The following is a 27,396-nucleotide window of genomic DNA, read 5'->3' as shown; positions in this document are numbered from 1 at the left end:
CAGTTACAATATCCACTAAGTCAAAGTAGTGACAGTCAGAACAGACAACAGTTACAATATCCACTAAGTCAAAGTAGTCACAGTCAGAGCAGACTACAGTTACAATATCCACTAAGTCAAAGTAGTCACAGTCAGAACAGACTACAGTTACAATATCCACTAAGTCAAAGTAGTCACAGTCAGAACAGACTACAGTTACAATATCCACTAAGTCACAGTCAGAACAGACTACAGTTACAATATCCACTAAGTCACAGTCAGAACAGACTACAGTTACAATATCCACTAAGTCACAGTCAGAGCAGACTACAGTTACAATATCCACTAAGTCAAAGTAGTCACAGTCAGAGCAGACTACAGTTACAATATACACTAAGTCAAAGTAGTCACAGTCAGAACAGACAACAGTTACAATATCCACTAAGTCAAAGTAGTCACAGTCAGAGCAGACTACAGTTACAATATCCACTAAGTCAAAGTAGTCACAGTCAGAACAGACTACAGTTACAATATCCACTAAGTCAAAGTAGTCACAGTCAGAACAGACTACAGTTACAATATCCACTTAGTCAAAGTAGTCACAGTCAGAACAGACTACAGTTACAATATCCACTAAGTCAAAGTAGTCACAGTCAGAGCAGACTACAGTTACAATATCCACTAAGTCAAAGTAGTCACAGTCAGAACAGACTACAGTTACAATATCCACTAAGTCAAAGTAGTCACAGTCAGAACAGACTACAGTTACAATATCCACTAAGTCAAAGTAGTCACAGTCAGAGCAGACTACAGTTACAATATCCACTAAGTCAAAGTAGTCACAGTCAGAACAGACTACAGTTACAATATCCACTAAGTCAAAGTAGTCACAGTCAGAACAGACTACAGTTACAATATCCACTAAGTCAAAGTAGTCACAGTCAGAACAGACTACAGTTACAATATCCACTAAGTCAAAGTAGTCACAGTCAGAACAGACAACAGTTACAATATCCACTAAGTCAAAGTAGTCACAGTCAGAGCAGACTACAGTTACAATATCCACTAAGTCAAAGTAGTCACAGTCAGAGTTACAATATCCACTAAGTCAAAGTAGTCACAGTCAGAACAGACTACAGTTACAATATCCACTAAGTCAAAGTAGTCACAGTCAGAACAGACTACAGTTACAATATCCACTAAGTCAAAGTAGTCACAGTCAGAACAGACAACAGTTACAATATCCACTAAGTCAAAGTAGTCACAGTCAGAGCAGACTACAGTTACAATATCCACTAAGTCAAAGTAGTCACAGTCAGAACAGACTACAGTTACAATATCCACTAAGTCACAGTCAGAACAGACTACAGTTACAATATCCACTAAGTCACAGTCAGAACAGACTACAGTTACAATATCCACTAAGTCAAAGTAGTCACAGTCAGAACAGACTACAGTTACAATATCCACTAAGTCACAGTCAGAACAGACTACAGTTACAATATCCACTAAGTCACAGTCAGAACAGACTACAGTTACAATATCCACTAAGTCACAGTCAGAACAGACTACAGTTACAATATCCACTAAGTCACAGTCAGAGCAGACTACAGTTACAATATCCACTAAGTCAAAGTAGTCACAGTCAGAACAGACTACAGTTACAATATCCATTAAGTCAAAGTAGTCACAGTCAGAACAGACAACAGTTACAATATCCACTAAGTCAAAGTAGTCACAGTCAGAACAGACTACAGTTACAATATCCACTAAGTCACAGTCAGAACAGACTACAGTTACAATATCCACTAAGTCACAGTCAGAACAGACTACAGTTACAATATCCACTATTGTCACAGTCAGAACAGACTACAGTTACAATATCCATTAAGTCACAGTCAGAACAGACTACAGTTACAATATCCACTAAGTCACAGTCAGAGCAGACTACAGTTACAATATCCACTAAGTCAAAGTAGTCACAGTCAGAACAGACTACAGTTACAATATCCACTAAGTCAAAGTAATCACAATAGTGAGGGTACAGTTACTAAAGATAGTTTAGAAAAAAAGACACGGTGTCTAACAGTGCAATATTTACAGTGGTGTCACAAGTCAAAGAACAGTCGGAATAGTACAACAAAGTACTGTCACCCGAGACAAAGTACAACGGTCAGAGTGGTCACAATGGTCAGAGTAGTCACACTGAGGCTTTGATTATATAGATGGTGTTAAGTTATATGGTGTTACAATAGAGCGTTTTAAAACAGAGTGTGTTAAAATAGACTTGTTAAAGCAGACAGTGTTATAATTAAGAAATAAGGCACGATGAGGTGTGGTATACGGCCAATATACCACGGCTAAGCACTGTTCTTATGCACAATGCAACGCGGAGTGCCTGGATACAGCCCTTAGCCGCGGTATATTGGCCATATACCACAAACCCCCGAGGTGCCTTATTGCTATTATAATCAGGTTACCAACGTAATTAGCAGTAAAAAATAAATGGTATATGGTCTGATATACCACTTCTGTCAGCTAATCAGCATCCAGGGCTCGAACCACCCAGTTTATAATGGAGTGTTGATAGCTACGCGTCTAATCTTTGGTTTTGGCGTCAGTTCATAAACTCACACTGTGGCTTTGCTTAAATAGATGGTGTTGGAAAAGTGTGTTAAAACACATGGTTTTAAGATAAAGTGTTTTCTTGGAGACAGTTTTAACAACAGAAAGGATAATAACGGAGTGTTGATAGCTACGTGTCTAATCTTTAGTTTTGGCGTCAGTTCATAAACTCACACTGAGGTCTTGATTATCTCTGTCTGGCTTCCTGGAGCTCACTTTCGGACCTGCTGATTGGGTAGCTATAGATCAGGGGTGTGGCATGCTGTGGTAGTGTGGCCTGGGGATTGGCTACCTACAGTAAAGATCAGATTTTCTTCCCTTCTCCTACCCTTTGCTCTCTCATAAAGACCCATATAAAGGCTAATTCTACTTTATAACAGTCCAGTAAACAGATCGAATAGAATAGAAAGTAATAGAATAGAATATTATGGAATAGAATATAATACATATGTGATTGTATTCTATGTTATTTTGGGTTACAAATAATACGTACATAACAAGAAAGGTAAGTGTAGAGTATTTGATCCCAGTCCCAGAGGATAGCACATGAACGTATTAATGAAAACAATTCTTTCCAAAGTGGTCCTCCTGGGACAGTGAGTGTTTTGAGGTCCAGGAGTGATAGGCTTAATCTGGGTCTGGAAAAGGAGCCCTGGACTGCAGGTCTGTCTGGCCAGAGTCCAGGCAGAACATCCCACGGATGAGTGGTGAACAGGGCTCCGTCCCAAATGGCCCCCTGTTCCGTACATAGTGCACTACTTTTGATCCTAGCCCTGGTTAAAAGTAGTGCACCATGTAGGGAATAGGGGGCAGTGTGGGATGGAGCCCTGGAGAACAGGAGAACCCTGACCTCTCAGAGAAGACAATTGCATTACAGTCACATTACATTGGAGAAGGAGCAGTGTCAATCAGTCACAGCCCAGCACTGTGTGTGCATCCAAAATGGCACCATATACCCTATATAGTGTACCATAGGGCTCTAATTAAAAGTAGTGCACACTACAGGATATAGGGAATAGGTGCCATTTGGGACCCACCCTGTAACAGATCTTAGTACACATCTGTATTGACAGTTGTTTCCCTTTATATTATATTAGGGACAACACATTCTGAGGTTCTAGTTGCAGGCTGTAGCTTTGTAATACCAACACTTATATTGACTATACAACTAGAAATATGTCATATCACCAACATTTTACTAAACTGAAAATGTTTATTTTTTGCAAGGGTTCATATGTGCAATATGTGGGCTGTATTTGTAGCCTACAGAGACTTTATATGGAGGTTTTATGTTAATTCTACAGATACGTAATCCCTACACCAGGCTCTTTAGCTCCTTACGTTACTAAATACACTGAAAAGAATGTAAATGAAACATTCAACAATTACAGTTCATATAAGTAAATCAGTCAATATAAATGAATTATAAGGCCCTAATCTATGAAGTTCACATGACTAGGAATACAGATATGCATCTGTTGGTCACCGATACTTTTAAAAAAAAGTTGGGGCTTGGATCAGAAAACCATTCAGTATCTGGTGTGACCACCATTTGCCTCATGTCCTTCACATAGAGTTGATCAGGCTGTTGATTGTGACCTATGGAATATTGTCCCACTCCACTTCAATGGCTATGCGAAGTTGCTGGATTTTGGCGGAAACTGGAACACACTGTCGTACACGTCGATCCAGAGCATCCCAAACATGCTCAATTGGTGGTGACATGTCTGGTGAGTATGCAGGCCATGGAAGAACTGGGACATTTCAGCTTCCAGGAATTGTGTACAGATCCTTGCGACATGGGGCCGTGCATTATCATGCTGAAACATGAGGTGATTGCGGCGGCAGTGGGCCTCAGGATCTCGTCACGGTATCTCTGTGCATTCGAATTACCATCCATAAAATGCAGTTGTGCCAGTGGCCATCAAGTTGAGAATTTGTCCACTGAAATCAGTTACGAAGCCAAACTGCAGTCAGGTCAAGACCCTGGTAAGGACGACGAGCACACAGATGAGCAGTTTGTGCAGAAATTATTTGGTTGAGCAAACCCACAGTTTCATCAGCTGTCCGGGTGGCTGGTCACAGATAATCTCGCAGGAGAAGAAGCCGGATGTGGATGTCCTGGTCTGGCGTGGTTACACGTTGTCGGTTGGACATACTGCCAAATTCTATAAAACGTCGTTGTAGGCGGCTTATGGTAGAGAAATGAACATTAAATTATCCGGCAACAGCTCTGGTGGACATTCCTGCAGTCAGTACGCCAATTGCACGCTCCCTCAAAACTTGAGACATCTGTGGCATTGTATTGTGTGACAAATTTTAGAGTGGCCTTTTATTGTCCCAGCACAAGGTCCATCTGTGTAATGTATAATCAGCTTCTTGATATGCCACACTTGTCAGCTGGTAAAAGAGAAACGCTCACTAGATTGTTGTGTGTATGGAACATTTCGGGGATCTTTTATTTCAGCTCATGAAACATGGGACCAACACTTTACATGTTGTGTTTATATTTTTGTTCAGTACACATTGAAAAGCACATTGAGAAAGTAACATCTGAAATAATCTCCTAGATATCACCATATAAAGTAGCACGCCTGTTGAATGCAAAATGGTCTGTTGTTGAAGCCAAGCGACCCAGCCCATGTTGTTAGACCTACTGGCTCACAGTCACAGCCCAGCAGTAAAGGCTAATGCTGATGCTATGTTTCACAGCCCATTTCACGTGAGCATCGTGTGTGTGTGTGTGTGTGTGTGTGTGTGTGTGTGTGTGTGTGTGTGTGTGTGTGTGTGTGTGTGTGTGTGTGTGTGTGTGTGTGTGTGTGTGTGTGTGTGTGTGTGTGTGTGTGTGTGTGTGTGAGAAAGAGAGTCTGTCTCTGTGGTCATAAGACTATGAATGCATCAGTGGTTAAACCCCTGAACTAATGTGGAGCAGCTGCCGGCTTACGCTCCACAACAGTCCCCTCTCACTGGCTGCCTCTCCTGGCCAGTGACAGTCAATCACAACCAACATCTCACAGCTAGCCAATCACATCCAGCAATTCAAAGCTACTCGTTCACAGCTAACCAATCACATCCAGCAATTCATAGCTACTGGCTCACAGCTAGCCGTTCACAACTAGCCAATCGCATCCAACCAATCGAATCCAGCCACTCCTAGCTAGCTGCTCACAGCTAGCCAATCAGATCCAGCCACCCCTCGCCAGCCTTTCACAGGTAGCCAATCACGGGGGACCTGATTCGGGATTGAGATAAGCGTTCACAATTTGGACCTTCGTGTAAGGCATGCGTTGATGTGGGACAACGGGAGACTTAAGTGAAAACTCAAGATAAACGCATGGATCTAATTTCAGAATACCATCCAGAGAGAGAGGCTTTGTGGTTCATCCCTGTGTTGCTCAGTCAGGGCACCTAATCCCACAGTTCTGGGGTAAATCTGAATTGGCACACTATTCCCTTATTCCCTTATTATTGCACTACTATTAGCTAAAGCCCTCAGCCCTGTTATTTCAATGATCGTAGTGCTCTACTTCTGCCTTAGAGCCCTATGGCAATAATAAGACCTATTACTTCAATGATCAACTCTCATAATGTAAATCTTAATAACGATAATATGTACAGTATTTCCCCCATACCTTTCTATAATAGTGATCTTTGTGAGCCGGAATAGAAAGCACCAGCCTCTGGGGGCATGGTGTGTAATGGGTCAGAAACAGGACATATCTCAGTCTGCCCCAGTAGAGGTACCAGGACTGATCTGGGTCAGGGAGTAATGACGTTACTATATCGAACACATCAAACCATGCATACGCAGTACTATCTAGACACAGTCACTGGGTTCAGACCCACTCATTTCAGTGAGTCTCTAATTTGAGATGAATAAAATATAGCTAGTTATTTTATCCTGATTAACACAGTGTCAGAGCGTGGTTAGAGTGTAATTGTGTATTTACCTCGGGCGAGCAAGAGATCCAGGCCTCCACAGCAGTATGTGGGGACATTGTGTGTTGGAGCTTTATGATGTGTATGTGTGTGTGTGGTGTGTGTGTGTGTGATGTGGTGTATCAGAGCATTTTAACTACTGAAGTAATTATAGCCTGCCTCCTGCTGTAAAAAGGATGCGTATCAATGTGGCCACTATTGACAGTGAGAAATCCATACACACACACATACACACACAGCCTACACATTCACGCAAACACACACGCACACACACACACACACACACACACACACACACACACACACACACACACACACACACACACACACACACACACACACTTCACCATAAAAGCACTAGCAGAAGATTCTAATGGTGGACAGTCCACTTAAATTGATTTTTGTTGTGATGCATGGACCTCTTCCTTTATTTTACCCAAATTAAATCAAGCATACTCATTGGTTGTGGCTTGTGTGAATCCCATCCCTACTACAGTCTTTGACGGTCCACAGTGAGCCTGTGACGATTTTCTTAGTGTGAAACTGTAGATATTATGGATTTTTGTGTGTGGATCACTGCGCAGGGTTTCACCTCAATGATATCAGATTAATCCTTCTTCATGATAAGAGCATTGCTGTTTTCTTGCTTTGTCCAATCCTAATATCTCTGTGTGCTATATTATCTGATGATAAAGTATCTGTGTCCTAGCATATCTGTGTGCTAGTATCTCTGTGTGCTAGTATACCTGTATGCTAGTATATCTGTCTGCTAGTATCTCTATGTGCTAGTATATCTGTGTCCTAGCATATCTGTGTGCTAGTATATCTGTGTGCTAGTATATCTGTGTCCTATTATATCTGTGTGCTAGTATATCTGTGTGCTAGTATCTCTGTATGCTAGTATATCTGTGTGCTAGTATTTCTGTGTGCTAGTATATCTGTGTAGTGGTATATCTGTGTGCTAGTACATCTGTGTGTGCTGGAGTGTCTGTGTGCTAGTATATCTGTGTAGTAGTATATCTGTGTGCTAGTACATCTGTGTGTGCTGGAGTGTCTGTGTGCTAGTATCTCTGTGTGCTAGTATCTCTGTGTGCTAGTATTTCTGTGTGCTAGTATATCTGTGTAGTATTATATCTGTGTGCTAGTACATCTGTGTGTGCTGGAATGTCTGTGTGCTAGAGTATCACTGTGCAAAATTATGTCTGTGCGATAGTACATCTGTTCTATAGTTCCAATATGTTATAGTATCTATGCTAGAGTATCTCTGTTATAGTATCTATGCTAGAGTATCTCTGTTATAGTATCTATGTGCTACAGTATCTTTCTTCTATGCCTTTACTAACAGTTCCCATTGTTTCTCTCTTTTTGCAGAGCAATGCGTCTGGTTCTGTGGAGAGCCAGTGGATTTCACAGTGATTCCCATCCACCACTCGGATATACAGAGTTGGAGTTTTGACACAAGCTCATCTAAGCAGTGTGTCTAACTGGGGGTTGACGCTCCCTCCACCGTCCCTCCTCCACCAACACCACCACCACCAACACCGCTGGCTCCTCAGTCCGAGCAAAGCTGCTCCACTGCATCTTTAATAGACACCTCTCAAAGCATTGCCTTCCATGGTTTCTGCCCTGCTCCAGACCCTATCATCTTACATCGTGAAGATTTGCAAAGGAATGTTTACAAAGAAATTGGCGAATCCCACAAAGAAGAAAGAGAGTAGCGACAATAAAGAGCCCAAATTGACCACCACTGATTTGCGTGACCAAGGTAACCTGACGACGACACTCTCCACCACTCTGAAAACCACAGTGAAAAAAATCAGCAAATGCTCTTCGGCGCGTAACATCTCTCTTGAATTAGACGACGGAAAAAACGACTGCTCATCTCTCTCACCGACTTTCAGTTACCGTGTAGCGATAGCGAACGGACTCCCGAAAAACGCTCTTCTGCTGAACAATAATGAGAGTATCTTCCAGGAGATCCTCTCCATCAGTAGCGAATACTCTGACTCCCTGAGCGAGGCCAAACCTGTGCGTAGATTCGATGAGCAGAAATCTCACACCATGCCAGTGAGACGGAACAGGAAGAGCCTCATTAGTCTGGCGCCCTCCGATGGCAGCTCAGAGGGTGAGAGGGTGGAGCGCTCAAGTCTGCACACTCTCCGACTTGGCGCGCTACGCAAGCTGAGGAAATGGAAAAAGAGTCAGGAGTGCGTGTCTTCGGATTCCGAGGTGAGCAACTGGAGGAAGACCCTGGGTATCCGGAGCAAGTCCCTGGACCGGGCTGGGCGACAGCAGAAGTCGACCTCTGCCTTAGAAGCCGGCTCCAGCTCTACAGGCTGCATCAACCAAACCCAGGATGTGATGGAGATGATCTTTAAGGAGCTGCAGGGCATCAGCCAGATCGAAACAGAGCTTTCAGAGCTCAGGGGACACGTCAACGCCCTGAAGAACTCCATCGACGAGATCTCCTCCAGCGTGGAGGTGGTGCAGACCGAGATCGAACAACTGCGTACTGGCTTCGTCCAGTCCCGGAGAGAGACGCGAGACATCCACGACTACATCAAGCAGGTCAGCCACCAGGCCAACAAGGCCAGCCTGAGGTTCATAAACGTCCCTGAGGAGAAGCTGGAGAAAACTGAGAGTCTCATCTATCTTATTCTAAAGGACAAAATGGGATTTGCTGAAGCACATAAAACACTTAAAATAGAGCTAGCCCATCGGTTAGGGCAGCAAAGAGAATGTTCCAATGCAAAACCTAGGCCTATTATTGTAATATTCTCAACCCCCTCAGATAGAGATTTAGTTTTGAAAAAATGCTACAAACTGAAGGGGACTGGTATATCTGTATCCACTGATAGCTTAACGACTCATGACGTGAAGGAAAAGAAAGATAAAGGAGCAATGTCCTCTTCTCAAACCTACGAGAGCATGGACATTAAGGTCTCAGCCAAGGACAAAGCTGAGAGTGATGACTGGGACTCTATGGACAGTGACAAGGAGCTAGATGAACTAAACAGGAACAAATATGCAATGGTGGTGTCTAAGCCTGTTCACAAACATAAAGCAGATAAAAAGAGGCACGGTCACCATGAGCACGGTAGCCGGTCTGCGGATGAGGCTGGCTACTCTGCCTCAGTTCACTATGCTGATGACTCCTATGATGAGTCTGACAAAGCCTCCAAGCCCTACTATGGTGACCTCACCCCCGGCTGGCTCTCTCAGAGCGACTACTCCACCCCCAAGCTCAGCCGCTCCGAGTCTGACTGCTCCAAGCTCTGCCAGTCCTACTCTGAAGACTTCTCAGAAAGCCAGTACTTCAGCCGGCCCAATGGCAGCTCTCTACTATCCTCCTCAGACCAGGAGCTGTGGCAGAGGAAGCAGGAGGACATGGCATCATCGTGGTACGCCAGCCAGACCCTCAGCCAGGAGAACCCTCCGTACGCTGAGCCCAACGAGGCCGAGACCACCGAGACCATCGACAGTGGGGTGAGCAATGGGCTGGTCTGCATGTCTGGGGATAGGAGCCATTACAGCGGCTCACAGCTGTCTCTGCAGGGAGACCTCTCCCCATGGAAGGACTGGCCTCACCTGGAGCAGGGAGCAGACTCCGGGCTGGACGCTTCCACAGAGCAGAACCTGGTGTCTGAGGTCAGCAGCCCCTTTGACCCAGCTGCCATCCCTGGCTTCCCTGAGAACATCACCAAGTGTCAGGAGGTGGACCTGGCATTCGAAGGAGAGGAGACTTTCATGTTGGATATGGTGGAAAGCACCCTATTGGACACCGCCCCGCTGGAGATCACCCGACTGGAGAGTGCCCGGCTGGGTAGTGCTCCCCCCACTACTCTTTATACAGCCCCTATCGTAGCGAAAGAACCTGTTGTAACCCCGCCTGTCCATAAGCCTAAAGCTAAAGAGACTGCTAAAACGCTTCCTAAAGAAACTTCTAAAGCAGCTCCTAAAGCTAAAACACCTCCTAAAGAGTTAGCTAAAACTTTTCCTAAAGAGGTTGCTAAGACTATTCCTAAAGAGGTTGCTAAAACACCTCCTAAAGAGTTAGCTAAAACTGTTCCTGAAGAGGTTGCTAAGACTATTCCTAAAGAGGTTGCTAAAACACCTCCTAAAGAGTTAGCTAAAACTGTTCCTGAAGAGGTTGCTAAAACTGTTCCTAAAGAGGTTGCTAAAACTGTTCCTAAAGAGGTTGCTAAAACTATTCCTAAAGAGGTTGCTAAAACTATTCCTAAAGAGGTTTCTAACACTATTTATAAAGTGACATCTAAACCGGCAAAAGAGGTTGCTAAATCAATTGCTGAAGAGGCTGCTAAAACTATTAAACTAAGAGAAACAGCCAAAATGATTCCTAAAGAGAAAGTTAAAACACCTCCGAAAGAAATTGTTAAAGTTATTCATACAGAGGCTCCTAAAACTCCTCTGAAAGACACTTCCATAACAAGCCCAAAAGAAACTCCCAAAACAAGTCCGAAAAACACTCCCAAAACAAGTCCAAAAGAGGCTGTGAAAATACTTCCCAACAACACTTCTAAAACTCGTCCAAAAGAGACACCTAAAATGGTTCCTAAAGGGGCATCTAACACGCTTCCTAAAATGGCAGCTAAAGAAGCCCCTGAACTATCCACCCAAACATTCCCTGAGCTTGATGTCAAACACAGCTTCCAACCGAGCCAGGCCAAGTCATCCACCATGTACCGTAGCCAGAGCGAGATCCGGTCCGAGAAAGTTGTAGAGAAGGTGCCCAAGTCCTGGAGCAGCCGCCTCAGCATCGACCTCACCGACAAAGCTCCGTCCTTCAGCTTTGGGTTCGGCTCCACCCTGAAGAAGGCAAAATCAGCCCTGGAAGTGGTGTGGAAGTCAGGCCCTCCACCTAGTGCCGCTCCCCCGGAGCCACCCCCAGACTCAGGCTCCTTCATGGGCCGCTTCCGCACACTGTCCACCTCCACGGCCAACGACTCTAGCACCACCATCGACTCAGACGTCTACACAGATTCCTTCGTCTACAAGGCTGAAGATGAAGATGAGGCTGCCGCTGGTGACCAGCTGGAGGACAACGAGACCGCCTATGTCGGGGTGATGGAGCAGGTCCTGGCCAACCTGGAGAACCGGTCCAACGACAACGACACAGAAGAGACAGAGGAGTTTGAGGAGCCCATACTGGATTATGATCCTGATGCCTCTCAGGATTATGTCTCTGAAGACTATGAGGCTACCACCCAGGATTACGAGGACTCTGAGGAAGTTGAGGCCACCCAGGAGGCTGCAGTCGTTCTGGAGTATGACTGTAGTCTGGACGAGCAGTACGACGAGGAGTACAGTGAGGATTACATTGATGATGCCATGACGGGGGACACGGCAGAGGACACAGCAGAGTATGAGGCCATGGTGGAGTATGTTGAGGTGGAGGAGCCTGACGAGGAGGAAGAAGAGGAGGAGGAAGAGGAGTTAGTGGAGGACATGGAAGAGGGGGATGAGATGGAGGAGACCTCCGAAGCATCTGCGTCGGAGAGGACGGAAAACCTAGAGGATGAGAACAAAAACATTCCGGAGAAGGAGGAGATGCCTGCAGAGGCTCCGCCCAAAAAGCGCATCCGTCCTACATTTAAGGAGGCTGCGCTGAGGGCCTACAGAAAGCAGATGGACGAGCTGCAGCAGCAGATCCTGGCTGGAGGTAGCTACACCTTCTCTTTACTACATTTTACCTCACTTTACTACACTACACTTTACTTCACTTTACTACACTTTACTACACATTACAACCTGATCTGGTTCGCACTGTATAACCAACTGCTATGGTAGTTGTCATGCCAAGTTTGACCATTGGATCTGGCAAGACAGCACAAACAGATCTGGGACCAGGCTGCTACACTTTATCTTATCTCTTTACTCATCTTTGGCATTGTACCAGTGTAGTGCAGAAAGGGGTACACTATATTACTCAGAGTTTTACTCAGTTCAGGTCATAAGGTTCAAATTATGGTATGTATGTAATAACAAAGTCATTACATCATCCACTGTGGATATCAGTCATACAGTTAACAGTACAGTAACATGTAAAGTATGCACTATAAAATAGATATGTTTGTGTACTATCTGACTTTTATCCATGAGATTTGAACACAGACATTTATCTGAGTTGAGATGTGGAATGATTCGTGTCAGTTGAACATGTCTTTGGTAGAGAATCCTTGAGGATCAGACTGAGGCCTGTAGTGGAATATGTATGCTCTGAGCTCCTGGAAACCCCAAGCGTCTGTTCCACTGGTGTTGGGATTTCAGGGACTTTTAGGTTGACTTTGACTGTTTGATTTGCTCCTGGCATCTTCTGGAATTGGTCATTGATTTTGTGCTTGATGCTAATATGAAGGGACAACTGTTTTCTTTGAAGGTGGGCAAGGTTAGTGTCAGGGTTAGAGGTATGTATAACATAATCCTCGTGGTGCAGCACTTTATAGCTGACTTAAACTGATGGATTTTTATTTTAGAATGCAAGGGTCTTTTTCAGTTGGAGAGTTGTCTGATTTTTGTGAGTATGTCTCTTCCTCATGAACATTTAATGGATCTAAAACGGTACAACACCCATGTTCCAGGGAACAATGCAATCAGATTAGCTCAGACTCGAACAACATGGATTCCATCCATTACCATCGACCATCAGGGATATTCAGACAATGAAAGCAAAAAAAACGCACTATTTCTGACAGCTTAGAAATATGAACTAAAAACGAAACCTCAAACTCAAGTGGTGTGTGTTTACCATGCCTGGAGCCACGTTATCCTTTCCATTTAGTGAACTAGGTCTATTCTCCACATTACCCTTTCCATTTAGTGAACTAGGTCTATTCTCCACATTACCCTTTCCATTCAGTGAGCTAGGTCTATTCTCCACGTTACCCTTTCCATTTAGTGAACTAGGTCTATTCTCCACGTTACCCTTTCCATTTAGTGAACTAGGTCTATTTTCCACATTACCCTTTCCATTCAGTGAACTAGGTCTATTCTCCACATTACCCTTTCCATTCAATGAACTAGGTCTATTTTCCACATTACCCTTTCCATTCAGTGAACTAGGTCTATTTTCCACATTACCCTTTCCATTTAGTGAACTAGGTCTATTCTCCACATTAGCCTTTCCATTCAGTGAACTAGGTCTATTCTCCACATTACCCTTTCCATTCAGTGAACTAGGTCTATTCTCCACATTACCCTTTCCATTCAGTGAACTAGGTCTATTCTCCACATTACCCTTTCAATTCAGTGAACTAGGTCTATTCTCCACATTACCCTTTCCATTTAGTGAACTAGGTCTATTCTCCACATTACCCTTTCCATTTAGTGAACTAGGTCTATTCTCCACATTACCCTTTCCATTTAGTGAACTAGGTCTATTCTCCACATTACCCTTTCCATTTAGTGAACTAGGTCTATTCTCCACATTACCCTTTCCATTCAGTGAACTAGGTCCGTCAATGCTTTTAGTGGAACTTTGACCCACTTTTAAGAGTTTGATAATAATGTCAAAATATGATTTGTCTTATTGCTCTGCTATTACATTTCCCCTTGGGATCTGCTGAATCAACCGGTATACCTTAGACTAAGGCTGGAGTCTCATGAAACCTGCTGAAATTATATTATTATTTCGCTTAAAAATGCTCATTTTGATTAAAGTGAATATTAGATTTGTTTTGTTACACCTCAAAAAACGTGATTTAATGAATCTGATTTTACTTACTGGAATAATGCTTTTTTCTGCAGCTCAGGTTTACAGACAAAACCGCATGCTTAATCAGACAAACATATGGCCAAAGAAAAATGATTTCTGGGTCTGTATGAGTGGTTATTATTGATTTAGTGAAGCAAACAATGAACTGTTTTAAGTGGAATGAAGAAAGGTTTTTAAATCAGAGCTATGGCGGGACCAGGGGAATAGCCTGTCTCTTGTTTAAAGTGAACAAGCTCTTGACCTACATGTGGTAGGAGCTATAGTGCACGGCTACACTCACAGCACAGCACACACTCGCAGCACAGCACAGCACAGCACAGCACAGCACAGCACAGCACAGCACACACACACACACACACACACACACACACACACACACACACACACACACACACACACACACACACACACACACACACACACACACACACACACACACACACACACACACACACACACACACACACACACACACACACACACACACACACATATACACACAAACACAGCATGCACAGATACAGCAGTAAATCATGTACACAGTATATTGGATACAGCAAACTCACACTAAATGAAATATACAGTATAGGCTAATGGATACAGCATACTCACACCTATATCTTAGGTAAGGTATGTAGGATACAACATACCCCTTTATTATAGACACATTATATTAAATATAAATACATACAGTACATATTTTCAAAGACTTGATCTTTTAGCAGGGGGTGTACTTTGCACTTTTCCTTGGTAATTGGTTTCATTACCAGGCAAGCTAAAGCAAACACACCTCAAGCATTGTAAAGTATTAGACGCTTGTATTTTACCCAGTTCAGATATGGCTACAGCTAATGCTGCTGCTATTGTTGTTACTTGTTATTTTGTCATTGCTAGTTATTTTGCTATTGCTAGTTATTTTGCTATTGTTTATTCTATTGCTATTGCTAATTCTGTTTCTAGTTATATTGCTATTGCTACATCTATTTCTATTGGTAATTAAAATGTATTTTGCAATTGCTATAGCCTAATCTATTTTTATTTCTACAGCTACTACTATACTGTACATGCATGAATACAGCTACAGCTACTTACAGCTACAGCTATTGCTACTAACACTGCTGTTGTTAGTGTTAGTGTTACAGCTGCCACTACTGTATTGAGATGCTAATTTGGGCTCCCAAGGGCATTCTCTAACCAGGTCAGCCTTGCTTAAAATATGTATATCAGTTTTGTATGGTAGTGTACTGTAGCCTCTTTCTACTACTACTGCTGCCATTGTTGGCTGCGGATGGTTTCTCCTGGGAGAGGCAGAGAAAGGCAGACCCTGGTCCTGGCACACTGTGCCACATTCTATAAGCGTCTATATATAAAAGCTGCAAATAAAGTGGCATTAAAAAGGAAAGCAGGAGAGGGAGTTGTGTTATGTTAATTGTTGTGATGCGGTCCTACTAACTCTGGGCCTAGATTGCTGTTCAAATACCAATACTCTCAGTTGACTGGCTCTGTGGCTCTGCCCTGGCTCCAGATCTGCAGTAGTCAGAAACAAACTGGCCAAAGGACAGTCAGGCAAATGCCAGATGTGTTGATCCATCTATAGCCAAGTGGACCAGTCTAAATTGGGTTTTTATGCACAGAATTATCATTATTTGGCTAATAATGGGGGCCTCAAGGTAAAAATTGGCAGGTATGTTTGGGTTTCTGGTCCCAGTCTGTCCCTGGCAGCAAGCGTTCCAGTGGTTTAGGCTGTGGGAGGGATTATCAACAGGGATTCTGAGCTCACGTGGAGCGTCTTCCTCCTTGAGAATGGCTGTAGTTCTGAGTCCCTCTCTCTCCCTTCCTGGAAAAATGGCTGTATAGCTTTGACTCTGTCTTTCTCTGTCACTGGAAATGGCTGAGGCTTTGAGTCCGTCTCCCTGCCTCTGTCTGCCACAGCCACAACACAAGAGGAAGCATCCCAAATGCAATTGGACTCCTTTAGTGATGGTGTTACATGATGCAGAGAGTTTGAGTGCTGCAGCCTATGGGAAACCACTGATTCTGGGCAGGCCCCACTTGAATTTTTAGTAGCTACAGATTTATGGACATAGCCACTACTTCTACCATGTACGACCACTCCACAGATCCTACAAGCATTCAGACTGACAGGGCGTACTAGACTACTGTTCATAACTAGCACTGGCATAACACAGTTTCTCTGGACCCCCTGCAAGATCGGAGTTGCCCCCCGTTATCTCATGTTAAACCTAACATTTCACAAAGCTATGCATGGTGTCGCATGGTATCGCAATGCTGCCATTTTTAGACTGCTGGCTGGTGGAAATAATGTAACTACTTCTTCAGTAATTAAAGTTGGAAATTCTAACATTTCAGATTGTAAGATAAATGTTCGATGCCACAGCATACTAATCAGCTACCAATATAACTGTCCTGTATAGGCTACTTGAACCTGCAGGACATGAGCCGTCCTCCCAGCTTGGATAGAAAGTAGTTGTGCGTAAAACCAGTCTATTAATGCCAAATAATACAGTCAATCACCCTCAAAACACTAGCTTACTAGCGATTGTTTCCTTATGCAGTGTACTGTCTATAGATATATACCATATTTAGCTGCTATTTATAAAAAATATTTTATACAAATTACACATAAAATAGCCTAACAATGAGGGAAAAAGAAGTCGACTTGAGGATAAATTCAGCCACTATTTATTGTTGAACTCAGCGGGTTTTGTCTGGCTAATACTCTACACAAATGGGCTGCAATATTCAAGGTAAATTAAATGAAATCAAATTAAATCCAACTTGAAACACTCCCCTGATCTCCTGAAGTCCTCCTTATTTGTCTGCAAATGTTTTTATCATGGCCTGTACGTCCAGGTATTGGACTGTTTTCCATACTGAGTATTGCCAACCTAGACAGTCTTTCCTGAGACATTTTTCATTATTCTGTATTTCCATTGTGCTGCACACAATTTAAACTTAGTCTTGAATGATGCATGCCAAGATATACCACAGATAAGGGATAGGTCATGCAGGTTCACTAGTATGAATGAAATCGAAAACTGCTTTTTTTGTTCAAGCCCTCAAGAACTGTTGTCTGCTAAAGATGATAATTTGTTTGCATCTGGCAATTTATTGAGTGTCCAGTATCCAGATTACCTGTCCCCGGAGCTTCCTATACAGTGAATCTCTTTTCATAACGTGTTGAGGCCGGCAATTAAGGATAATGAGAGGCTCAATTAAAGCTGTTGCAGAACTGCTGTATTTGAAGCACCACTCCCCCTGCAGTTTACCTGATGTTGCTATGGCAATCAAGCTGTTTTTACTATCCATGTAACTGTTACTACTGCGGAGAGATTGTTTTCTAAGCTAAAACTCATAAAGACCTACTAAGAAGCAATAGGCTGTCGGTCTGAAATGAGCTTTTGAACACCTGAGTAAGCTCCACTCATTGCACTGGCACCGTCGTAGCCTTGACCACAACATTTGATCACCGATATCCCCTTATACTTGCAGTCAGTTAAATGCTTTCTTTTCAAGGCCTGAGGCACTTTTTCAGTCACATTCCTGAAGCCCAAGAAACAAACACTTAGCTTCCTAGTACATATGGAAATTAAACAGTTGATGAATTACTTTTTGGAGGGTTACTGTCAAAATGACATCGATGACAGGTGCAATGGTCCCCAGAGCTTGTGGAACCTCCTGCCTTGTGCGGGAGGTCCCACGAGGTGGTGTCCGGTACGCCAGCGATAACTAATGCAATGGTGCACTGAATCTGTTTCATTGTTTATCATAGTTTCTGTAATATCATTATTATGTTAAATGTCATCAGCGTGAGAACGTGTGATGAGTCATGAGAACTCTCTTCTCTGCCTCTTTTCTTTCTCTTCCTCTCTCTCACTTCCCTCCTCTCTCTATCTTCTCCCCCCTCGCTCCCTTCTCTCTCTTCCTCTACTATTCTAGTCCCCCCCCTCTCACCCCTCTCGCTGTTACTTTTTCTAATTATTTGTGTGTTGGTATTGAGTCCCAGCCTCACAGACCCTGGTGAGAAGGGTCAGTAGGCCTACCTGGTTATATTGTCAGCCTGCACCAGACTATTCCGAAGTGTGGAGTTGCACACTTCCCGTCATGGACTCCCTCCAGCCAATTTTTAAGCCAATCCAATGCTTTTAAATCTATGACTGGAATTGTGTGGGTGTGGGGTCGAGAATTTGGCCAAAACCTAAGGCTCCTAATGGGAAGCGCTTCAGTACCCGATTATATTACTAACCTGAAGCCGGCTAGCTTCTGGTTATATTGTTAGCCTGAAGACGGCTAGCTGCTGGTCATACTGTATTGTTACCAGGAAAGCTATCTTCTGGTTATATTGTTTGCCTGCAGAAGGCTAGCTGCTGGTCATACTGTATTGTTAGCCTGCAGAAGGCTAGCTGCTAGTTATACTGTTTTGTTAGCCTGCATCAAGGCTAGCTGCTGGTCATACTGTATTGTTAGCCTGCAGAAGGCTAGCTGCTAGTTATACTGTATTGTTAGCCTTCAGAAGGCTAGCTGCTGGTCATACTGTATTGTTAGCCTGCAGAAGGCTAGCTGCTGGTCATACTGTATTGTTAGCCTGCATCAAGGCTAGCTGCTGGTCATACTGTATTGTTAGCCTGCAGAAGGCTAGCTGCTGGTCATACTGTATTGTTAGCCTGCATCAAGGCTAGCTGCTGGTCATACTGTATTGTTAGCCTGCAGGGGAGGGTCAGTGCTTGTTGATGGTTAGCTTGCAGGCCTCCTAGTTAAACTGTTAGCTCGCAGCAGGCTAGCTGCTGGTCATACTGTATTGTTAGCATGCAGAAGGCTAGCTGCTGGTCATACTGTATTGTTAGCCTGCATCAAGGCTAGCTGCTGGTCATACTGTATTGTTAGCCTGCATCAAGACTAGCTGCTGGTCATACTGTATTGTTAGCCTGCAGGGGAGGGTCAGTGCTTGTTGATGGTTAGCTTGCAGGCCTCCTAGTTAAACTGTTAGCTCGCAGCAGGCTAGCTGCTGGTCATACTGTGTTGTTAGCCTGCAGGGGAGGGTCAGTGCTTGTTGATGGTTAGCTTGCAGGCCTCCTAGTTAAACTGTTAGCTCGCAGCAGGCTAGCTGCTTCACTGACTTCGGATCAATGCCCTCTGTGGCCATGCTCTGTTGTATTATAGTCTATTTATTCAACTGTGCGACCAAGACACTATCCACTTCATATTTGTAACACAGTCATACTTAGCATATTCATCATTTATACTGTATATCCTATTGTGTACATATCTGTTTTATTACTATGCATGCTACTTTACTCGAATTACTTGTTATTTTCTGTGACTTTTGATTGTTATTGATATTGTACTGCAATGTTGAGGCTAGTATGCAAGCATTTCACTGTACCTTTTGTGCCTGCTGTAAACGGTGTATGTAACGAATACAATTAGAGGTGTTTGGAGGGGTCGTGCTTGGTGATGGTTAGCTTGCAGCTTGCTAGGCCTCCTAGTTAAACTGTTAGCTTGCAGCAGGCTAGTTCCTTCACTGACTTCAGATCAATGCCCTGTGTGACCAAAAGTGTTCCTCTGCATCTGACTAGCTAGATTTACTGTTATCTCAATGAGGTTGCTGACAACATAATCAGCTTTCCTCTTAAAAATCGATGATGTTTTGTTTCCTTTCCAGTGATTTAAGTTGTTCTTTTTTATAACCTTTTAAAACTTCTTTGTATTACGTGTCTCAGTGGCATAGCTGGACCTTGCTAGAACTTACCCAGATTTGCCTTAGCTGTCAGTGGCACCTAGATTTCCTGCATCTTAGCTGTACCTATGCTAGCTGTGCTATGTTTCCAGATTTGCTGCTAGACAAATTGTATTTTAGCTGTATCTAGATTTGCTGCACCTATTGTATCTTAGTTGTACCTGTATACTTGGCAGACCTGCATTAGTTTTTTCCTATGTTACAGTAGCTGTACCTATCATAGTAGCTTCACTGATCTTAACATGGCTAAAGAGGTACATTGAGTCCAGTGTTGGGGCTAGCAGGTTGTTTCAAAATGTATTCTTTACATGTGCTGAAGAGATCAATGGAAGGCAGACCATGGGGGATAGAACAAGGATGCTGTCATTGGCACCCATTCAAAAAAGATGATTTAACAAAGTGGATATTTGTCAAGTCTGTAATGATTTATGTGTTCTAACAGGCACACAATATGGTTAATAAAATCTGATTTGCATGCTGCATAATATTTAGAAGTTTTCCTTTCAGGTTGAGAAAATAAATATGCTAAATCTCCCGTTTCGATAAGCTAGCCATATAGAAATTGGTGGTGGTATTTGCAGTCGTTTTTATATGTAATGCATTTGATTGGTGACAATCACATTAACATGTAATGGGGTTGACACACATACAAACATTGTATGCTCATTTTTACCAACATAGTGTTAAATACACTTAATTAAACAATAGCTTAAATGTATAGGCTAACTTTGATGGGCGGCAATGAGGAGATTTTTGATCTATCCCCCATGAGTTACGTGTGGTGTTTCCATGGCATTTCCATTGTTATGTTTGAACTCTTTCCTGATCTATAGTTTCCTAGTGTGTTCAGAGTCTGGGGTTTCCTTGTACGGTGATGACAGAGGTCTCTCAGTGGCAGCTAGCGCTGACCTGCCTTCTGTAAACAATGCTAGTTCACACAGTGACTGCATCCCAATTGGCACCTATGGGCCCTGACCAAAAGCAGTGCACTATATAGGAAATAGGGTGGCAATGGGATGCAACAATGTATCACTTGTTTTTTATGTGTGGCAGTATTTGATCTTGATTATGCTGACACTTATCAGTGGCAGATCAATAGTGAAGTCATTACACTGCCCTGTACTGTGTAGCGCCTTCTCTTTAAGACTACAACATTATCATCAACGGTTCAACACCTAGGACACTGTCCGGTGTAGCCCTGTTTATTTAAAGGATGTTTGTAGTTTACTTTAGGGTTATGGAGAGACATAAAAGTTATCATTGGGTTAGCGTACCGCTGTCCACCGCCAATCATTTTCTGTCAGTTAAATATGCAGTGACTGCATTATTAAAAACACTATCATCAAAAGCATGTCTAACAGAATTTCAGAGTTCACATCTGCTAAATAACTTACAGTATCAGTTTATTATGCGTATGTGACCTCTACAGTAATTGAACCTCCGACCTTGGCGTTGCTGCTAATGATAATAATAATAATAATACATTGCATTTGTAGAGCGCTTTTCATTTATAGACATAAATCACAAAGCTCTAGTAACTGAGCAACAGGACCACCACCAGATATGGATGTATCTATGTACTGTAGTAAGAGACTGAACTGAACCACATCTATAGTACTGGATCATATAGTGCTATAACTAGTACTATATCTAGTACTATATCTATTCTGGTAGGAACTGAACTCATGTTAGAGACTGAACTGAACCACATCTATAGTACTGGATCATATAGTGCTATAACTAGTACTATATCTAGTACTATATCTATTCTGGTAGGAACTGAACTCATGTTAGAGACTGAACTGAACCACACCTATAGTACTGGATCATATAGTGCTATATGTAGTACTATATCTAGTACTATATCTATTCTGGTAGGAACTGAACTCATGTTAGAGACCAAACTGAACAACATATCTAGTTATGGGACTGTACACATGTATAATACTGTATGTATTTAGAGACAGAACCACATAGTATTGTATCTAATTATGGGACTGTACACGTTTATAATACTGTATGTATTTAGAGACAGAACCACATAGTATTGTGAATAGTTATGGGACTGTACACATGTATAATACTGTATGTATTTAGAGACAGAACCACATAGTATTGTATCTAGTTATGGGACTGTACACATTTATAATACTGTATGTATTTAGAGACATAACCACATAGTATTGTATCTAGTTATGGGACTGTACACATGTATAATACTGTATGTATTTAGAGACAGAACCACATAGTATTGTATCTAGTTATGGGACTGTACACATTTATAATACTGTATGTATTTAGAGACAGAACCACATAGTATTGTATCTAGTTATGGGACTGTACACATGTATACTACTGTATTTATTTAGAGACAGAACCACATAGTATTGTATCTAGTTATGGGACTGTACACATTTATAATACTGTATGTATTTAGAGACAGAACCACATAGTATTGTATCTAGTTATGGGACTGTACACATGTATACTACTGTATGTATTTAGAGACAGAACCACATAGTATTGTATCTAGTTATGGGACTGTACACATGTATACTACTGTATGTATTTAGAGACAGAACCACATAGTATTGTGTCTAGTTATGGGACTGTACACATGTATACTACTGTATGTATTTAGAGACAGAACCACATAGTATTGTATCTAGTTATGGTACTGTACACATGTGTAATACTGTATGTATTTAGAGACAGAACCATATAGTATTCTATCTAGTTATGGGACTGTACACATTTATAATACTGTATGTATTTAGAGACAGAACCACATAGTATTGTATCTAGTTATGGGACTGTCCACATGTATAATACTGTATTTATTTAGAGACAGAACCACATAGTATTGTATCTAGTTATGGGACTGTCCACATGTATAATACTGTATGTATTTAGAGACAGAACCACATAGTATTGTATCTAGTTATGAGACTGTACACATGTATACTACTGTATGTATTTAGAGACAGAACCACATAGTATTGTATATAGTTATGGGACTGTACACATGTATACTACTGTATGTATTTAGAGACAGAACCACATAGTATTGTATCTAGTTATGAGACTGTACACATGTATAATACTGTATGTATTTAGAGACAGAACCACATATAGTGTATTATTGTATCTAGTTTCAGACTGTTTAAGAAGCTCCTGTCTAACTTCCTATGTGCTTCTTTCCTTCTTTCTCTTTTCAGAAAAACCTCCACCACACAACAAGGTTTAAAATCATTGTTTAATCAAATTCATGTCGACCCACATGATTTCCCTCTTTCCATCCGTGTGTGTGCGTAGGTGTGTGTGACCATGTCATAGTTGCATTTGAAAGTGCTACATGTACCTTGTGGACATTTACTGTTGATTGTTTTTGTTTTTCTATCCCTTCTTTTTCTGAATGATTTGGGTGGTAACGTCTTGTATTCAGTACTGTGTGCGTGTGTGTGTGTATCTGCGTGTCTGTGTGCACGTGTGTGCATCGATTCTGTGTGTGCTTGCGTCCGTTTCCAAATGTATGTTTGTTTTGAGTGTGTGTTTGTGTTTAGGTGGGGAAGGGATCAGAGAGGATGAAGTGTTATAAAACAAATTGTGGCCCTGAACACCACAAACGACACATTCTATTGTCTTAGTGTTGAATACCAGCTCAGGAAATCACATTGAAATGGAATAATTCTCAACTTGCCCTGAGGGGGATCTCCATTCCCTGCCTCTGTGCTCTACTCAGCCTCTACACACACGCACGCACGCACACACGCACGCACACACTCACACACACACACACACACACACACACACACACACACACACACACACACACACACACACACACACACACACACACACACACACACACACACACACACACACACACACACACTTCGACTCTCCTCTCCTCCCTCTGTAGTTTATTTATTTAATTCTTCTGTCCTGATCTGACCTCCAGATGGACAGTACTTTTCCAAATTGGGCTTTTGTTTTCCGTTGTGTGTGTTTGCTGTGTGTGTGTGTTTGTGTTGCCTCACCTTCTGTTTGTGAATGGTTCCATGCCACAGTATGTTTAGTTGTGTGATGTTGTACTTCTCTTCTCTCTGCAGCCTCTCAATGTGCTGGATCCCAAAGTACTGGGCCTACAGGCTGTCGGAGGGTGAGTGACTTCTGACTGTCCCAAATGGCACCCTATTTCCTATATAGTGCACTACTTTTGATCAGAGACCTACTGGCTCTGGTCAAAAGTAGTGTACTATATAGGGAATAGGGTACCATTTGGGACATTCACATCGACTAAACATGGAAGGTTTCCCAAAGTCTGCGTAGCTAAAATAGTTATTTCTTTCCACAACCCATGCAGCCGTACAGCTGCAAGAGAGCAACTATATTCAAATCGGTGTTTGACAGTTAATCTTCTGTCCATGAACAAACTGAATTTGTAAATTAAAGCACTTCAATGTTCTACGAGAGGTGTGCATCTAGGGGGGTGTCCCAAATGCCACCCTATTCCATAGTGCACTACTTTTGACCAGAGCCATATGGGCCCTCGACAAAAGTAGTCTACTGTATAAGGAATACATTCTTAGATAAAAAGGTGCTATCTAAAACCTAAAAGCGTTCTTCAGCTGTCCCCATAGGAGAACTATTTGAAAAAAACTTTTTGGTTCCAGGTAGAAATCTTTTGGGTTCCATGTTCCTTTCCACAGAAAGGGTTTTACAATGAAAGGGTTCTACTTGGAACCAAAAAGGGTTCACCTATCGGGACAGCCGAAGAACACTTTTGAAACACCAAACCTTGGTCTGGGTCGGGTCTGCTCTAGATTGGTAGGACTGTTTTGATTCTATTCCTTCTCCCTAACTTGTACATTTGTTCTTCAGATCATTCAGTTTAATCACCCCTCAACTTTCTTTCTTTCTCTCTCTCTCTCTCTCTCTCTCTCTCTCTCTCTCTCTCTCTCTCTCTCTCTCTCTCTCTCTCTCTCTCTCTCTCTCTCTCTCTCTCTCTCTCTCTCTCTCTCTCTCTCTCTCTCTCTCTCTCTCTCTCACTCATTCCATCATTGGCTGGCATACTACACACATACTATGTGTGTTGATATACTGTGGGTCTGTGTGTTTGTTTGTTTGTGCTGTGTGCTTGCTCGCTTGACTGTGTGTGTGTTTCTCTCTCTCTATGTGTGTGTGTTGATGTATGAGTCATTGTTTCTGTGCTGAAGCAGACTGCTTAATGTCTCTGTGGGCAGCTGATTAACACATCGGAGCTTTGGGGGAGAGAGCTGTAATTTGGTCCTGAACCCTCAGGCCTTCCATCCCCACCCACAGACAGCCAGTCCAAACTTCACTCCACTTAGCCTATACTTAACTAGAGAGGCACTAGCAACTTCAGTTATACAGTATTTACTTACACCACGAAGTCATTGGCTGTGTTCCAAAATCAAGACGGGTGCTCTAGATAGTTATTCTCAGGGGAAAACCATTGTTAAGCCTGTCACAAAATCTACAACACACTCTAGTAAGAGCTATTTTTAGAGTCTTCCCCAGTCCCCCTTTCTCTCTACACCCAGCCTCTCTCCCCCAGCCCAGTCCCTGACTCTGACGGGGCCCAGCTTCTCTCGCTGTCCCCCAGCCTCTCCCCCAGTCTCTCTCCCCCAGTCTCTCTCCCCCAGCCTCTCTCCCACAGTCACTCTACACCCAGCCTCTCTCCCCCAGTCTTTCTTCCCCAGTCTCTCCCCCAGTCTCTCCCCCCAGCCCCCCCTCTCCCCCCAGTCTCTCTACCGCAGCCTCTCTCCCCAGTCTCTCTCCCCTGCCTCTCTCCATCCAGACTCTCTCCATCCAGACTCTCTCCACCCAGTCGCTCTCCACCCAGTTTCTCTCCACCAAGTCTCTCTCCACCCAGTTGCTCTACCCCAGTCTCTTTCCCTAGTCTCTCGCCCCAGTTTATCTCCCCAGCCTCTCTCCACCAGTCGGTCTCTTTCCAGCCAGCCTCTCTGCTCCAGTCTTTGTCCACACCGTCTCTCTCCCCAGTCTCTTCCCAAGCCTCTCTCACCCAGTCTCTCTCCCCCAGTCTCTTTCCACCAAGCTTCTCTCCCCCAGCTTCTCTCCCTCAGCCCTTCTCCTCCAGTCTCTCCACCCAGTCTCTCTACACCAGCCTCTCTCCACCCAGCCTCTCAGAAACATGGATGAACGTCTAATTCTGACGTGAGACTGTGAGAGTTAGTTGCACCACACACATGAATGCACACACACACACACGCACACAGACAGACAAACATTAACAAGTCTGTTTCAGCACAGAAACAGTGACTCATACATTAACATATCACACACACACACACACACCTGGTCACTGCTATTTAAAGCTGCTCTCGCCAGCTCACAGTAGTGTCCTGTCAGTTTTGACAAGTGTCTCCTCTCACCTGCTGAAGGTGTCTGCTACACTACCTTACCAGTCCACAGAGAGAGAGAGAGAGAGAGAGAGAGAGAGAGAGAGAGAGAGAGAGAGAGAGAGAGAGAGAGAGAGAGAGAGAGAGAGAGAGAGAGAGAGAGAGAGAGAGAGAGAGAGAGAGAGAGACAGACGAGACCGACAGACCGACAGACAGACCGACCGACAGACCGACCGACCGACCGACCGACCGACCGACCGACCGACCGACCGACCGACCGACCGACCGACCGACCGACCGACCGACCGACCGACCGACCGACCGACCGACCGACCGACCGACCGACCGACCGACCGACCGACCGACCGACCGACCGACCGACCGACCGACCGACCGACCGACCGACCGACCGACCGACCGACCGACCGACCGACCGACCGACCGACCGACCGACCGACCGACCGACCGACCGACCGACCGACCGACCGACCGACCGACCGACCGAGCCGACCGAGCCGAGCCGACCGACCGAGCCGAGCCGAGACCGAGCCGAGCCGAGCCGAGCCGACCGAGCCGACCGACCGAGCCGAGCCGAGCCGAGCCGAGCCGACCGAGCCAGACCGACCGACCGACCGACCGACCGACCGACCGACCGACCGACCGACCGACCGACCGACCGACCGACCGACCGACCGACCGACCGACCGACCGACCGACCGACCGACCGACCGACCGACCGACCGACCGACCGACCGACCGACCGACCGACCGACCGACCGACCGACCGACCGACCGACCGACCGACCGACCGACCGACCGACCGACCGACCGACCGACCGACCGACCGACCGACCGACCGACCGACCGACCGACCGACCGACCGACCGACCGACCGACCGACCGACCGACCGACCGACCGACCGACCGACCGACCGACCGACCGACCGACCGACCGACCGACCGACCGACCGACCGAC

At 44.0% G+C, this 27,396-nt stretch overlaps 1 protein-coding gene across 1 annotated transcript in view; it reads left to right on the top strand.

The window, feature by feature from the left end:
• Window positions 1-27,396, top strand: part of LOC139575274 (protein unc-13 homolog C) — a 186,875-nt gene that overhangs the window by 8,703 nt on the left and 150,776 nt on the right. The window contains exons 2-4 of the mRNA XM_071400233.1: window positions 7,915-12,223; window positions 23,252-23,274; window positions 24,146-24,195. Of these exons, the coding sequence (XP_071256334.1) occupies window positions 8,158-12,223; window positions 23,252-23,274; window positions 24,146-24,195 (4,139 nt within the window). The 5' untranslated portion in view covers window positions 7,915-8,157. The remainder of the gene's footprint in view (window positions 1-7,914; window positions 12,224-23,251; window positions 23,275-24,145; window positions 24,196-27,396) is intronic.

The sequence above is a fragment of the Salvelinus alpinus genome, chromosome 5 (assembly GCF_045679555.1).
Source record: "Salvelinus alpinus chromosome 5, SLU_Salpinus.1, whole genome shotgun sequence".
NCBI lineage: Eukaryota > Metazoa > Chordata > Actinopteri > Salmoniformes > Salmonidae > Salvelinus > Salvelinus alpinus.
Note: the sequence above shows the minus strand (reverse complement) of the source record. Positions and strands in the feature narration are given on the sequence as shown.